Here is a 14,222-nt window from a genome sequence, read left to right on the forward strand (position 1 = left end):
CATATGTTATTATATATAATCTATTACATATTATATGTTATATAATAGATTATATATTTTCTATATTTGTCTCCATATAATATCCTTTGTGTATATCTAGGCATATATATAAGTATATTCAGAGGATATTATATGTATTATATTTTATAAATATATTTATATATTTACATATGTACTTATATGGATAACTGTATATGTATACGAATATATAAATTTATATATTACATTAAATATATTAATGTATTTATGTAAATATATGTTAAATAGATATATATTAATTATTCTGTATATATAGATTAAATATATTTCTGTAAATATAATTATGTATTATATGAATATATTAAATATATATGTAAATATAATTATGTATTGTATGAATATACTAAATATATTTACGTAAATAAACATTTATGTAAATATATTAATAATTATATATTGATATTATGCACATATTTGTGTTTGTATAATATCCTCTTTGTCCCTTCTCCATCCTAGACTATAAGGTTAGCAGACATCATAGTTTAACTGTTATAGGCAGTGACACTTTCTTCCACAGTGAAAGAGACTACAGAAATTTAGAAATCCTGTTTCTTCTGACAAAGTCTGTCCCTCCATGCTATAAAACCCAATTTTGGTTATCAGAAGCAAATTATTAACTCTTGCCTTTTGTTACAGTAAGACTTCTATCTGCCCCACCTGACAGCCTCCCACCCCTAATTCCTCTCCTTCCCCTTTACCCAACACAGATGGATTTTGTAGGCTGATCATGGTAAGGTCAAATGCATAGAACCATTAAGAGGGGGGAAAAAGCACATTAATGTGCTTAGAAATATTACTCCAGCTACAGCGTCTTTAAATTGCAATGTTTTGGTAGTGGCTAGGAAGATTAAACATTTTTTAAAACATCTCATGTTATATAAATATGAAATATTTTATTACTTTGTAGCAGCTCTGTATATAGTAAGGCTATTAACTCTTTGCCTTGATGCACATTTTTTTCTATACAATGTTTTCAGTCTTATAAAATTTCCATTTCTTTCATAATTTTATGCTGAGAAAACTTGTCCCCAAACTCTATTTTCTTTCACATTTTTCAGTCACTAAAATTTTTATGATTTTATTTTTTCTCTTTAATATATTGGGAATCTATTCTAGGATATACTGGAAGGAGAAGATCTAACTTGATTACTTCTAAACTGCCAATTTTCCCGGAATCATGTGATGAATATTCTAGAAACATAAGTATTTATATCGCTGTGTCTCATGCAGATGCACTTGTTTGTGCTTTTCCTCACTTAACCGTTTTTGAATGGCAAGCATATGCACAACCTCTTCTTTCCTTTCCAAATGAGTGGTTCCCCTCCTGTGTAATCTCCTTAGAAGGTTACTCAGTTATTCTAAGGATGCTTCCATTGATGGAAGTTCTTACTTTTTTATTGAACCCCCAATTACTGCAGCTTGATTACCTGATTTGCCAGGTAATGTGGCTCCAGATGACTCTTTCCTATTTCCAAAGAGCAAACACACTTCTAAAGCATGTTGAAGGAGAAAAGGATAACCTCAGTTCTGCTATGTTTGTGTTAAATTTAGTCTTATGACTTTGTAGTTGCATGTGATCAGGTGTATGTATGCACATAAATGAATAAGGTTTAATCTTCCCGTTCTGTATATTTGGCTGTAACTACAAATTAGAGTCATGTGCACTCGGGAGGAAGATGACTTTCTAAAGATACTGGCCTCTAAGCAAGCTCAGAGGGCAAGAAGAACTCCTCCCTTCTCCCTCCAAGAAGAGACTCACTGGATTCACCTACAGTAGGATTCACCAATGGAATAGTGAGTGATTCTTAGAAACAGATTAGCTCTGCATGTCAGTGGTAGAGCCCATGGTTCCGTTTAATTTTTTTTCCAGTGCCCTATGTATTTCTAACAACAACACTGACTAAAGGAAAGAAATGCCAGAACTGATATCCCTCTGGATTTTATAGATTTCCTAATTTTCTAATTGCTACACTCCTGCCAACAAAACACAGCGAAAGAATGCCCCAGGAGGAGAGGTCTCAGAACACACCACAGGATGGGACTACAAATTTCAGTGATTACAAACAATTAAAGCAGGCAGCCAACATGTAATTTTCTTTTTAGGCATGGACATAGAATGAGAAACAACTTACTGGGTTGGAATAGATAGACATAGAGCTGTTTCCCTTTGTGTAAAAATCATACTTGATCAAATAGAGATTACAGCTAATGTGCCCTCCCCCATTTGCCTTTAAAATTGAGGGATGTGGAAATTAGTGAAATTAAATTCACAGCTGCATTATTTGCAAATAACAAAAATTCTATTTGATCCTGCAGAAGCCAAAAAAGGAATGTTTTGCCTTGTGGAAAAAAAGAAAGAGTTGAACATCCAAACAATGGGAGAGGAAGGCATACACTTGAGTCTCTGGGAACAATTGGAATTATGACCCCAAATATAACTGGAACTATCTCCCTCTGTTCTGCATTTTGGCTTCTTTCCACACATTGACTTCATCCTGTCTCACTGTAGACTAGCCTTTTCCATGTATCAGAGTGGATGTCTGCCCTAAGCTCCTGAATTTTATTGTCTCTGTACTGGAGAGATACTGCCTGTCATATTGTTGGTAGTCTGAAGTTCAAAAATCCTGCCGTTGGAGTTACTGCAACAACCTACGGGTGCCACATTCCCCATAAACATTGTAGATTTCAACAGTTTCCTAATACAGGGTATAAAGTGTCTTGAGGAAGGGCCACTTTTTTCCTAATTTACACAAAAGTGCCATATGGACTCATGGTGGCCCTGGGTAGAGTTCTGATGGACGCAGGTTAGGTCAGATGCCCATACCTGGACAAATCACTTATGGCCGTATGGTTGAGGTCCTCTAAGAATATGGTTGTCCCTATGAGATTCTTATAAGCAGAAGAGGAACAGCTTATAGAGAAGGGAGACGTGGTTCCCTAAAGAAAAGTATGTGCTGGCAGGCAAAATGTTAATTGTCCACTATGCCACAGTAGGAGTTTGGTGAGCCTATTTTACATTTTCTTTCTCCTTTGAAAAATTTCTTGCTTCTGTTGTCCTTCTTTGCTAAATTTAAACTCTGATAGGGCAAGGACTGAGGCTACATATTTTTCCAGATCCAGGGCCAATATTATTTGTTAAAGAATATACTAATTTATTTACTAGGTGGTGCTATGGTTTGAATACTGGTGTCCTTCTAAAATTCTTGTTGAAACTTAATCTCCAATGCAATGGTATTAAGAGGAGGGGCCTTAAAGAGGAGATTAGACCACTTCCTTCTTTAAAAATGGCATGAACTTGAATACACTTTACCTATTGAACACTGTGCTCCCAATCTTCTTCTTATTATTCATAATATTAATTTACTCTCCCTATTATAAGCATGGATCATCAGTTATTTTGATTTTTGTTTCAGTCAATATTAAATTTATGGAAACATATTTTCTTATTCTGTCCTCTAATATTTTCTTCTGTTCCATGTCTTTAGTTATCGTTCTTTCATTTTCTCCTTTTTCTTCTTCCTTTCTTATTTCTTTGGATTAAAAGGCTTAAGTGTTCTCTTTTAGTGAGAATTGAGGGTGGTAAACTCTCTCAGGGTATGTGTGTGTGCCTATATTTTGCCATCTGTTGAATGACAGTTTAGCTGTGTATAAAATTCTAGCTTGCCAAATATATTTCCTTGCATTTTGAAGATATTATTCCATTGTCCTTTGGCCTGATTTTTTTTCCAATTAGAAGCCTATTATTAGTCTATCATTCATTATTAGATGATCTGTTATTTTCATTACTAATTATTAAAGATTTTTGTTTATCTTCTGCAGTTTCACTATAAAGAATCTAAGTGGGGATTTAGTTGTATTCTTCCTACTTGGTACCTGGAACACACTTTCAAACCAAGGACCTATATCATTGCTTAATTCTGGCAAATTTTCGGCTACCACCTCTTCAATTATTACTTCTTCCTTATTCCCTCTATTCTTTTGGAACTCCTATTAGATGTATTATGTGGTCTCTCAATTTATTCTCCATGTCTTTTAATTATTATTTAAAACTTTTTATGTATTTTGCGCTGCATTCTGAGTGAATTTTGTAATATTGTAATTCAGTTCATTAATTTGTTCATCAACAGTGCCCATTTCTGGTCTATTAAATTTTTAAATCTTTGTTTCCATTTCAAAATTTATAATCAATGTTTTGTTTTATCTATATAGTTCTTATTTCTGCCTGTTTGCTTGCTTTTTTTTTTTTTTTTTTTTTTTTTTTTTGAGATGGAGTGTTGCTCTGTTGCCCAGGCTAGAGTGCAATGGTGCAATCTCAGCTCACTGCAACCTCCGCCTCCCGGGTTCAAGCAATTCTCCTGCCTCAGCCTCCTGAGTAGCTGGGATTACAGGTGTGCGCCACTACGCCCAGCTAAGTTTTGTATTTTTAGTAGATACGGCGTTTCACCATGTTGGTTAGGCTGGTCTTGAACTCCTGACGTCGCTATCTGCCTGCCTCAGCCTCCTAAAGTGCTGGGATTACCGGCGTGAGCCACCGCGCCTGGTCGCTTGCTTTTTTTTTTTTTAATGGATTTTAGCATCCCAAGCATATTCATGTTTTAGTCTTTCTCAGAATAACCCCTAAAATATATTTCTAATAAAGCAAATTACATTTGAATAACTGATTTTTTATTCTGGTCTTTCTTAATGTTTTAGCTTTCTTCAAATGCCTTATAATGGTTTTAGTTTGTAACATCATTTTGAGAGGGAGACTTGTTTCTATCTCTCTTCCCTATTTAGCAGGTTTGTGATAGCTTCTAGTTAGTTTCCCCCACGCTCGTGCCAGTATTTCATTCTAGAACCAAGTCTTACGTTTGTGGTAGGGGACTCCTGCCCTATAATTACACTGAGGATGCTTCAGATCCAGTCACTAGCCCAGGAGGCAGCTTGTTCCAGTTCCTAGTTGTGGTGTTATGTTTCCGTCTGCTGCCTCCCTAGGTTTCCCTCCTGCTTTTATAAAAGCTATAAGCTCACATACAAGTCAAGAAGAGTTTTCTTTTTCAGCTTCCTTTCATGACCAGGCAAATATTCCTGGCTTTAATACCTCATCTCATGTGGGATCCACTTGGTCCCTATTATTCTACAGGACTGAGCTCCTAGACATGACTGCTGCCTCTGCACCAGAAGCCCAGAGCACCATGGTTTTAGCCCTATTTACTTTGTTTCTGGGTCATGGAGATTTTTATCTTGTTATTGAGTCCAGTTGTATTACTTTATTTTTTTAAATCATCATCTATTACTGCTATATATTTTAGTAAAAGGAATGCATCTGAATTTACCATTTCCAGTAAAAATTTAAACTGTATCACTTTACAGTAAAGAATCACACAAAAGGTGAAGGGATATTCCTCATGTTGAATACTAGTGTGTGTACTCATTCTTTTCTTTATCTTTCATTTTATTTCTTAAAGACAGGGCTTGTGTATGTTGCCCAGGTTGATCTTGAACTGCCAGGCTCAAGCAGTGCTCTCATCTCAGTCTCTCAAGTAGCTGAGACTATAGGCATGTGTGCCACCATGCCCAGCTTGTGTGTACCTATTTATTTATACTTTTCTTTATTCCACAAATAAGGATTTTTTCTATAGCATTTATAATAAATAGTAAAATTTAAATAAGATATTAAAATTGAGTTTAAGGAAAATATAAATTAGAATATATTCCTAAGATTAGGAGGAAAACATAAAATGTCCATATTCACATTGCAGATGATAAGGTCCCACATGTTGGGCTGTGTATTTGCCTCTGAGTTTCCATATAGCCAAAGTGAATAAACACAATTGATTCCTTAGTTCTCTCTTGATTCACAAAGAAAACCCTTCTCAGTTCTTTGAGAGAAGTCAAGTTCTTCTGGCAACACATTCTAAAATAAATTTCTCCTGTGCATATCATAGAGAGGATACCGACAGGTGAAGTAGATGATGCCTTCAAAAACTTAGCTACAACATAAGTTAGCAAGGCTGACTTTTAGAGATTCTTCAATGAAACCCTAAGGCACAATGCCCACTTCGTTAGCATATGGCAGTATTGAGACAAACTCAAGTATGAGTGGTTGTCAGATGTTCTTTAAACCTCACAACACTCCCTCCTCTCTAAGGCCTTAAAGGATCTCCACGAACGAACCCTGCATTAGATCACTTCGGCCAGCCTGAGGCAAGAGGTGAATTCCCTTGTTAGTCATTTGTTTTTATTGTTGTTACAAATGACAGGAACTCAACTCAAATTAATGAAAACATAAGAAAATTGAAATTTTTAGTTTTGTTAACTCCAAAACTCAACTGAATAATTGTAGGAAAAGCGAAGAGAAGGAAGTGAATACAGGGAATTTATTAAGCAGGTGTGTGGAACAGTCCTTAGAATTATTCCCCACCCCCCGGCCAAGGGCAAGGAAATTGTAGTATCCCATCTATTATTAGCTAAAAGTTGTTCCCAGGAGCTTCCTAGCACTTCTGGCCTATTCTAACACAGGCCAACAAGAAGCCCTTCCACAGAGAGCTGCAGGGGCTTGGTGTGAGAAGCCAACAACGTGTGCTGTTATGGGGAGTGCAGAGTGAGGGTAGGGAATTGAGGACCATTATAGCCATTCTGTTGGAAATGCCCTTGCTCATATTTCCAGCCATTGTACTTCCCTAGTAAGTACACCAACCCTGGTGAAACCCAACCACTGTCTAATCCGAGCATCTGAATGCAGTTAGAGAAAAGCATACAAACATACTGACTGATCTCACCTTCAACAGTCCATCAACATCAAGTGAGTCTTTAGCCAATTCCCTCTCTGACCCTCCAAGATATCAATTTCAAACTTTCTTATCTCTTGACAAACCTGTAAAACTCCCATTCTCCTTCTCATATTTGGTTCTTCTTGCTTCTTATTTCACTGGGAAATAGATGATATCAGAAAAGAGCTTCCACACCTTTCAAACATCTAAATACCTGAACATCAGAACACTGATACCTACTCATATACTCTTTGCCTTCTCTCGAGTTACTGTAGATCAGTGTTTCTCAACCTTTTCTTTTCATTATTGCCCCTTAAAGAGTCTTTTTAGATACCTTTATCCTAGTTGCCTCATGCCATAAGATTATGTACTGCATGTGTATCTGTGCTTTGTACATAAAAAGAGTAGGAACCAACTTTTGTCCTCATTGAGGATATGTGCAATAGGTGAACCATCCAAGTTGCTGTCTTAGGCTAAACCCTCCCAGTGCACTGGGTCCCATTTCCTTTCACCAACTCTAGAGTACCATTCTCACTGTTATCTGTTCTCTTTCCTATACTATCATTTCCCCCTTTCTACTGGTTTATTCCCTTCAATCTACAAAAAATATTCTATGTTCCATCTGATTAAAATCTTCCCTTAACTGCGTTATCTCCCTTCACTGGTCTTTCCTATTTCTCTATATCCATTTCCCTTTACCAAAGACTCAAAAGACCATGTGTAGGTGTGCTGGCCAGCAGCCAGCATCACCCACCAGACATGTGAGTGAAGATGCCTCCAGACAGTGCTAGCCCCAGCCCCAGGTCTCAGAAGGGCTTTTCATCACCTTCCTTGGAGCTAAAGAGTAGAGATGCAAGAAAGACCCCTGAAGGCTAGCTATAAGATAATTCAACCCCATTTTCACTCAGCTGAACTGGGTGATTGCCCATGTGACCACACTTGGTATGTATTTCCTGGTTTTCACCTCAATTGGAAATGTCCACTGTGGCTTGTTGATCTTGGGTTATTTTACCTCTACGGGGACTTCTATTATTTATGAGAAAAATACCTTCCTAATAGGGTTATTGGAAGATCAAATGAGATAAAGCGAGCTTTAGGAACCTTGCACAATGAGAGGAGACAATAAATGCTCCCCCAACCTCCTCTATGCCACCTCTCGTATTCCCAGTAGAATTGGAATTTTATTGAGAGAAGGAACCATACCTACCATTCCTTTACATTCTTCATAGCCCATAGGACACTACTTTGTCTGTAATGTATAAGAAATGCTTTTTAAAAAAATACTCCTAGTGTTCTTCCCTGAATTGGACCAGAGGATAAAAAATTTCCAAAGCAAAAGTAATTAAGAGCCTTCTTAGTTGAAGGCCCCTTGGTGTAGGGCTCTTTAAAAAATTGAATTAATTATAATTGTGCCAATGAGGGACACTAATGTTGATACACTTTGAATCTTTGGTGGTGCCTCTTCTTCTGAATAATAAATTTATTAAATATGTATAATATATAAAATATTATTGGTTTATTTATGCACCAATTATGTGATTTAACACTTAATGCCTTCAAGTGAGGAACCAAGCCTTGTGAAACATTTTGTAGCCTCAGAGATTGGAGTAATCTCTTGTACATAGGAGGGTCTACACACATATTTGTTAAATAATAAAAAGAAAATAATTTTAAACATTACTATTATTACAAGTTGACACCAAATTTGAAAATTTTGATTAAAAGAGAAACACGTTTACTTCTAACACGAAGACTAAAAAGTAGTATTTCACAAATTCCTTTTCATTTTGTACATTTTTCAATAAGGTTTTGTGTTTGTTTTGTGTTGAGAGGGTCAAACGTTTGATCTGCTGATGTTTTTTTAATCCTTCCCCTTCAAGCAGAGCAACTTTTCCTTAGCGTGGCTTTCAAAGCCCTTAACAATGTGGCTCTTCTTTATTGGTTCAGCTTCATTTCTTTCCACAATTCCTCATATCCCTCCCCTCTCTCTCCTTTCCTTTCTCCCTCCCTTTCTTACAAACATGCTCCTCTCACATCTGGGCCCTTGCTCATGTGTTTGCCTTTGCTCTCTTGGCTCTTTTCCTGGCTAACTCCTAGCAGTACCATCCTGCCTACAGTGGCCTTCCCTGACCACCAAGACTGGGTGAGTTGCATCCCCTACAACTGTCTCCTGTAACAGAACAGAAGATCCTGGAGGACAAGGACTGTGTCCTAATTCTTGTCTTCACAGTACAGTGCACAGTCTTTAGCAGATAAGACTCTCCAAGAACATGATTCCTTGGCATCTTTTTGTTGTTGTTGTTTTGTTTTGTTTTGTTTTGAAACAGTCTCACTCTGTTGCCCAGGCTGAAGTGCAGTGGTGTAATCTTGGCTTACTGCAACCTCTGCCTCCTGGGTTCAAACGATTCTTGTGCCTTAGCCTCCTGAGTAGCTGGGATTAGAGGAGTGGGCCACCATACCTGGCTAATTTTTGTATTTTTAGTAGAGACAGGGTTTCACTATGTTAGCCGGGCTGGTCCCAAACTCCTAACCTCAAGTGATTCTCCCACCTTAGCCGCCCAAAGTGCTGGGATTACAGGTGTGAGCCACCGCACCCAGCCTTCCTTGGCATCTTTTAACAGGTCACAAAATGTCATCGGAGATACAGTTGTTTCATTAGTTCAGTGAAATATTTTCTATATTGGTAATAATTACAGTAACAGGAAAGCTACTGCCAGGTAAACTTTAGGCCTTTGATAACCATTAATAATCAATTATAAAAAGCCTAGAAGAACTTTGTAAATTACTGGAGAGCCTACTGAGAGACAAGAGCATCAGAGGAGTGGAGGAATTTTTGAAACAAAGTTATGATTTAAAAAGTAGTAGAGAAACATATGTGAATGTTTACAGCAGCATTATTCATAAGAGACAAAAAAATGGAAACAACCAAATGCCCAATATGGTATGTCCATATCATAGCATATTATTCAGCTATAAGAGGAAGTGAAATACTGATACATGCTGTAACATAGCTGGGCCTTGAAAACATGCTTAGTGAATGAACCCAGTCACAAAAAAAACACATACTATATGATTCCATTTATATGAAATATTCAGAATAGGCAAACCTATAAAGACAAAAAAAGTAGATTAGTAGTTGGCTAGGGTCAAGAGTGGGGGAGAGAAGAATGGGGAGTGAATGCTACCAGTATGGGTTTATTTTTGAAGTGACGAAAATGTTCTAAAATCAGATTGTGGTGATGGTTGCACAGCTCTGTGTATACTAAAAGCCATTGAACTGTACCATTTAACTGATTGAATTTTATGGTATATGAATTATATCTCAATAAAGCTTTTTTTTTTTTTGAGACTGAGTCTCACTCTTGTCACCCAGGCTGGAGTGCCATGGTGCGATTGTGGCTCATTGCAACTTCTGCCTCCCAAGTTCAAGTTATTCTCCTGCCTCAGCCTCCCAAGTAGCTGGGACTACAGGTGCTCACCACCATGCCTGGCTAATTTTTCTATTTTTAGTAGAGACAGGATTTCACCATGTTTACCAGGCTGGCCTTGAACTCCAGACCTCAGGTGATCCACTCGCCTTGGCCTCCCAAAGTGCTGGAATTACAGGTGTGAGCCACTGCACCCAGCCAATAAAGCTGATTGTTAAAAGTAGTACGGAACGTTTGTTGCAAAGTTAAATCTCAAGAGGCCGTGAAAAAAATAATTTTCTACATAACCTTTGCTGATATAGTTCTACTTTGTGCTTCTTGGTAAGTGAAAAACCAAATCTCTAAAATCTGGGCCTTTGAAACCCTGTGCACATAGGCCAGAAAGCCCCCTACTCAGTGTTGACCAGCCAAGTGGGTGAGAAGTCGCAATTGCAGGATGCTAAAGATGACAGCAAAGCTGGTGCTATGCGATGAACTCAAGGGAGAGAGCTGTAAATCATGTGAGTGAAACGATTATTCAAAGGACATAGCATAATTAATGGAAACAGCAAAATGACATTTACAGTGTAAAATGTAAACATACACCTGGAAACTGACAGCTTGTAGAAAACGCAACTGTTTTTGTTGTAGACGTCTCTCTGGCTAGCCGTCAGATTTGGAAAGCATTCGTTTCTGACGTCAATATGATTGGGTGTAGTTGGAAGGAATCTGGTCTGGGTCTTGGGACACCCAAGTTCCAGTTCTGGCTCTCTCATTTATTCACCATTCAACAAACAACTATTACGCCTACTGTGTGCTAGGCACTGCAGTTAGCCCTGGTGACCCAAAGTTCAAAGACACACTTGTTCCTACCTAAAGGATCGTACTGTTCAGAGAAAGACAATTTAAAATATAGTTAAGTAAGTGCTGTGGCAAGGAGCAAGATCTTCCATCTTGAGGCGTGAAGAAAGAAGGAGTAGCTGTGAGGGAAAGGTTTGCCACAACTTGAAGTTGTATTGTTTCCTTGTTAACTCTTTTTTTAAATACAGTTTTTGTAGAGACAGGGTCCCACTATATTACCTAGGCTGTTATTTAACTCCTGGCCTCAAGTGATCCTTCCAGGCCTCCCAAAGCTCTAGGATTACAGGCATGACCAGTGGCCACTGGCAGCCACCTTCTTAACTCTGCTGTCCCACAAGCTCGTCAGTTCCTTGAGGAAAAGGAGGCTTTTTTTAATTACATTTTTTTTAATAAAGAGCTTTATTAAGACATCACTCACATAGCACATAATTCACTCATTTAAAGTAAATGAGTCGGTCTCTTGCTGCAGCAACGCAAGTGGGAGCACCAGTATCCCGGGCTCGGAACCTGACTACAGGGATTGTTTTAAGAAAATGGCAGACAAACCAGACATGGGGGAAATCGCCAGCTTCGATAAGGCCAAGCTGAAGAAAATGGAGATGCAGGAGAAGAACACCCTGCCAACCAAAGAGACCATTGAGCAGGAGAAGCAGAGTGAAATTTCCTAAAATCCTGGAGGATTTCCTACCCCCGTCATCTTCGAGACCCCAGTCGTGATGTGGAGGAAGAGCTACCTGCAAGATGGACACGAGCCACAAGCTGCACTGTGAACCTGGGCACTCCACACCGATGCCACCAGCCTGTGGGTCTCTGAAGGGACCCCCCCAATCGGACTGCCAAATTCTCTGGTTTGCCCTGGAATATTATAGAAAATTATTTGTATGAATAATGAAAATAAAACACACTTCATGGCATGGCAAAAAAAAAAAAAAAAGTAAATGCGTTAATGGTTTTTAGTATATTCACAGAACTATACAATCATCACTGCAATCTAATTTTACAGCATTTCATTATCACAGAAAGAAACCCTGTACCCACGAGCTGTCACTCCCCTTCCCCACCTCCACTCCCAGACCTTGCCAAACACAAATCTACTTTCTATCTTTATAGATTTGCTTATTCTGCATGTTACATATAATGGAATCACACAGTATGTGACCTTTGTGACTGGCTTCTTCCACTTAGCATAATGGTTCAAGTTTCATTATTCATCCATATGGCAGCATGTCTCAATACTTCATTACTTTTCATGACTGAATAATATTCCATTGTATAGATATGCCACATTTTACTATTGATCAGTTGGTGGGCATGTGGGATGTTTCTACTTCACGGTATTATGAATGCCATGAACATTTGTGTAAACGTTTTTGGGTGGATATATGTTGCTATTTCCCTTGGGTATATACCTAGAAGTGGAATTGCTGGATCATGTGGTTACTCTGTTTAATCTTTGGAGGTATTAATACTACCAGATTGCTTTTCAGAATGACTGCACCATTTTACATTCTTGCCAGCAATATATGAAGATTCCAATTTCTCCATATTGTTAGGAACACTGGTTATTTTCTGCCTTTTTGATCATAGCCATCTTAATGGGTATGAAGTGGTCACTTTATTCATTTTTGTATCCCTGGTGCCTCGAAGACAACTTGGCTCAGGTAGATGCACAATTTATTTGTTGAGCAATTTTGAGAACATAGTGGACATTTGTCATTTAGGGGCTCCCCAGAACCTGGCCCCCTTTATTTTGTTTAGGTAATTATCTGAGGATTACTGGAGAGAAGCGGATCCCCAATGTAATATAGAAGCCTACCAAAATGTTAGCTCCTTACTTTCTCAACCCTGCCTGCAAGTAGAGCATGCGACATAGGCTAAGCTTGGTTGACCTAATGGATCTGCCCTGGGCTTCAAAGGCAGTAATGCAAAATACAGGTGGTGCAGAAACAATTCTGGTGGCAGTAACAGGCACTGCAGTGACATCCGGTTGCCAGGAACAACAGTGCTGATAGTGAGAGTGGTGGGGAGCGAATGGTGGGTAGTGCCCAGTGACACTGACTTGGAAGTGAAGCCCATGGCATCCTGTGTGGAACGGCAGTGCCAGTGATGGTTGCCTTCCTCCCCCAGTATGCGGTCCTGTGTCTTGGCTGTCTTCCTGGCTATTGCCTAGCCTTCCTCGTTTCTGCTTATTGTCTGAGCCTGTTTCTGCAGCCTTCCCAGCAATTGTGTCAGTCACCCAATATCCTTTCACCAACGAAATTCTCTTTCTCCTTAAGTCAGCCAACATCAATTTCTCTGTTGCTTGCAACTAAGAGCCTTGGCTGTTACAATAAACACTGAATGGCTCTGTGTGTGTGTGTGTGTGTGTGTGTACGTGTGTGTGTGTCTTTGTATGTATGAATAGAGAGATCAATGAATGAATGAGGGTACTGAAGCTCTATACAGAGCTTCGAAGGGTGAGCAGAGGTTGGTCAGGCAGCATAGGGCAAGTGCTTTCTAGCAGAACAAAGAGCACAGCACAGGCACTGGGGAATGAGAGAACATGGTGATTAGGGAAACTGTCAGGAGTTCAGTCTGGCTGGGGAAAAGGGGGCAAGGTAGGGAGTGTTGAGATGTGACGCTACAGAGACTGGCCTGGGATGGGTCATTAAAGATCTTTAGGTTATGCTAAACAGTCTTGATTCTATCTTGGAAAAGAAACAGGAAGAAGGACACTATTAATCAAGGTAGTGGTATCAGATTTACATTTAGAAAATACGCTATTAAAGGCTGGGCGCGGTGGCTCAAGCCTGTAATCCCAGCACTTTGGGAGGCCGAGACGGGCGGATCACGAGGTCAGGAGATCGAGACCATCCTGGCTAACCCGGTGAAACCCCGTCTCTACTTAAAAATACAAAAAAACTAGCTGGGCGAGGTGGCAGGCGCCTGTAGTCCCAGCTACTCGGGAGGCTGAGGCAGGAGAATGGCCTAAACCCGGGAGGCGGAGCTTGCAGTGAGCTGAGATCCAGCCACTGCACTCCAGCCTGGGCAACAGAGCAAGACTCTGTCTCAAAAAGAAAAAGAAAAAGAAAAAGAAAAAGAAAATATGCTATTAAAAAAATTCTGGCAGCAGGAAAGAGGATGAATTGGAAGGGAGCAAGAGTAGAGACAAGAAGACCAGCTG

General features: G+C 39.0%; 1 protein-coding gene across 1 annotated transcript; it reads left to right on the forward strand.

Annotated features, from left to right (window-relative positions):
- The first annotated feature begins 11,505 nt into the window (after positions 1-11,505).
- LOC103222456 (thymosin beta-10-like) lies at positions 11,506-11,997 on the forward strand. Its single transcript, XM_037982350.2, has one exon. It carries the CDS (start codon positions 11,593-11,595, stop codon positions 11,725-11,727), a length of 135 nt encoding a protein of 44 aa, XP_037838278.1. The 5' UTR covers positions 11,506-11,592; the 3' UTR covers positions 11,728-11,997.
- Positions 11,998-14,222: the final 2,225 nt, after the last annotated feature.

Source organism: Chlorocebus sabaeus, chromosome 18 (genome assembly GCF_047675955.1).
Source record: "Chlorocebus sabaeus isolate Y175 chromosome 18, mChlSab1.0.hap1, whole genome shotgun sequence".
Taxonomy (NCBI): Eukaryota; Metazoa; Chordata; class Mammalia; order Primates; family Cercopithecidae; genus Chlorocebus; species Chlorocebus sabaeus.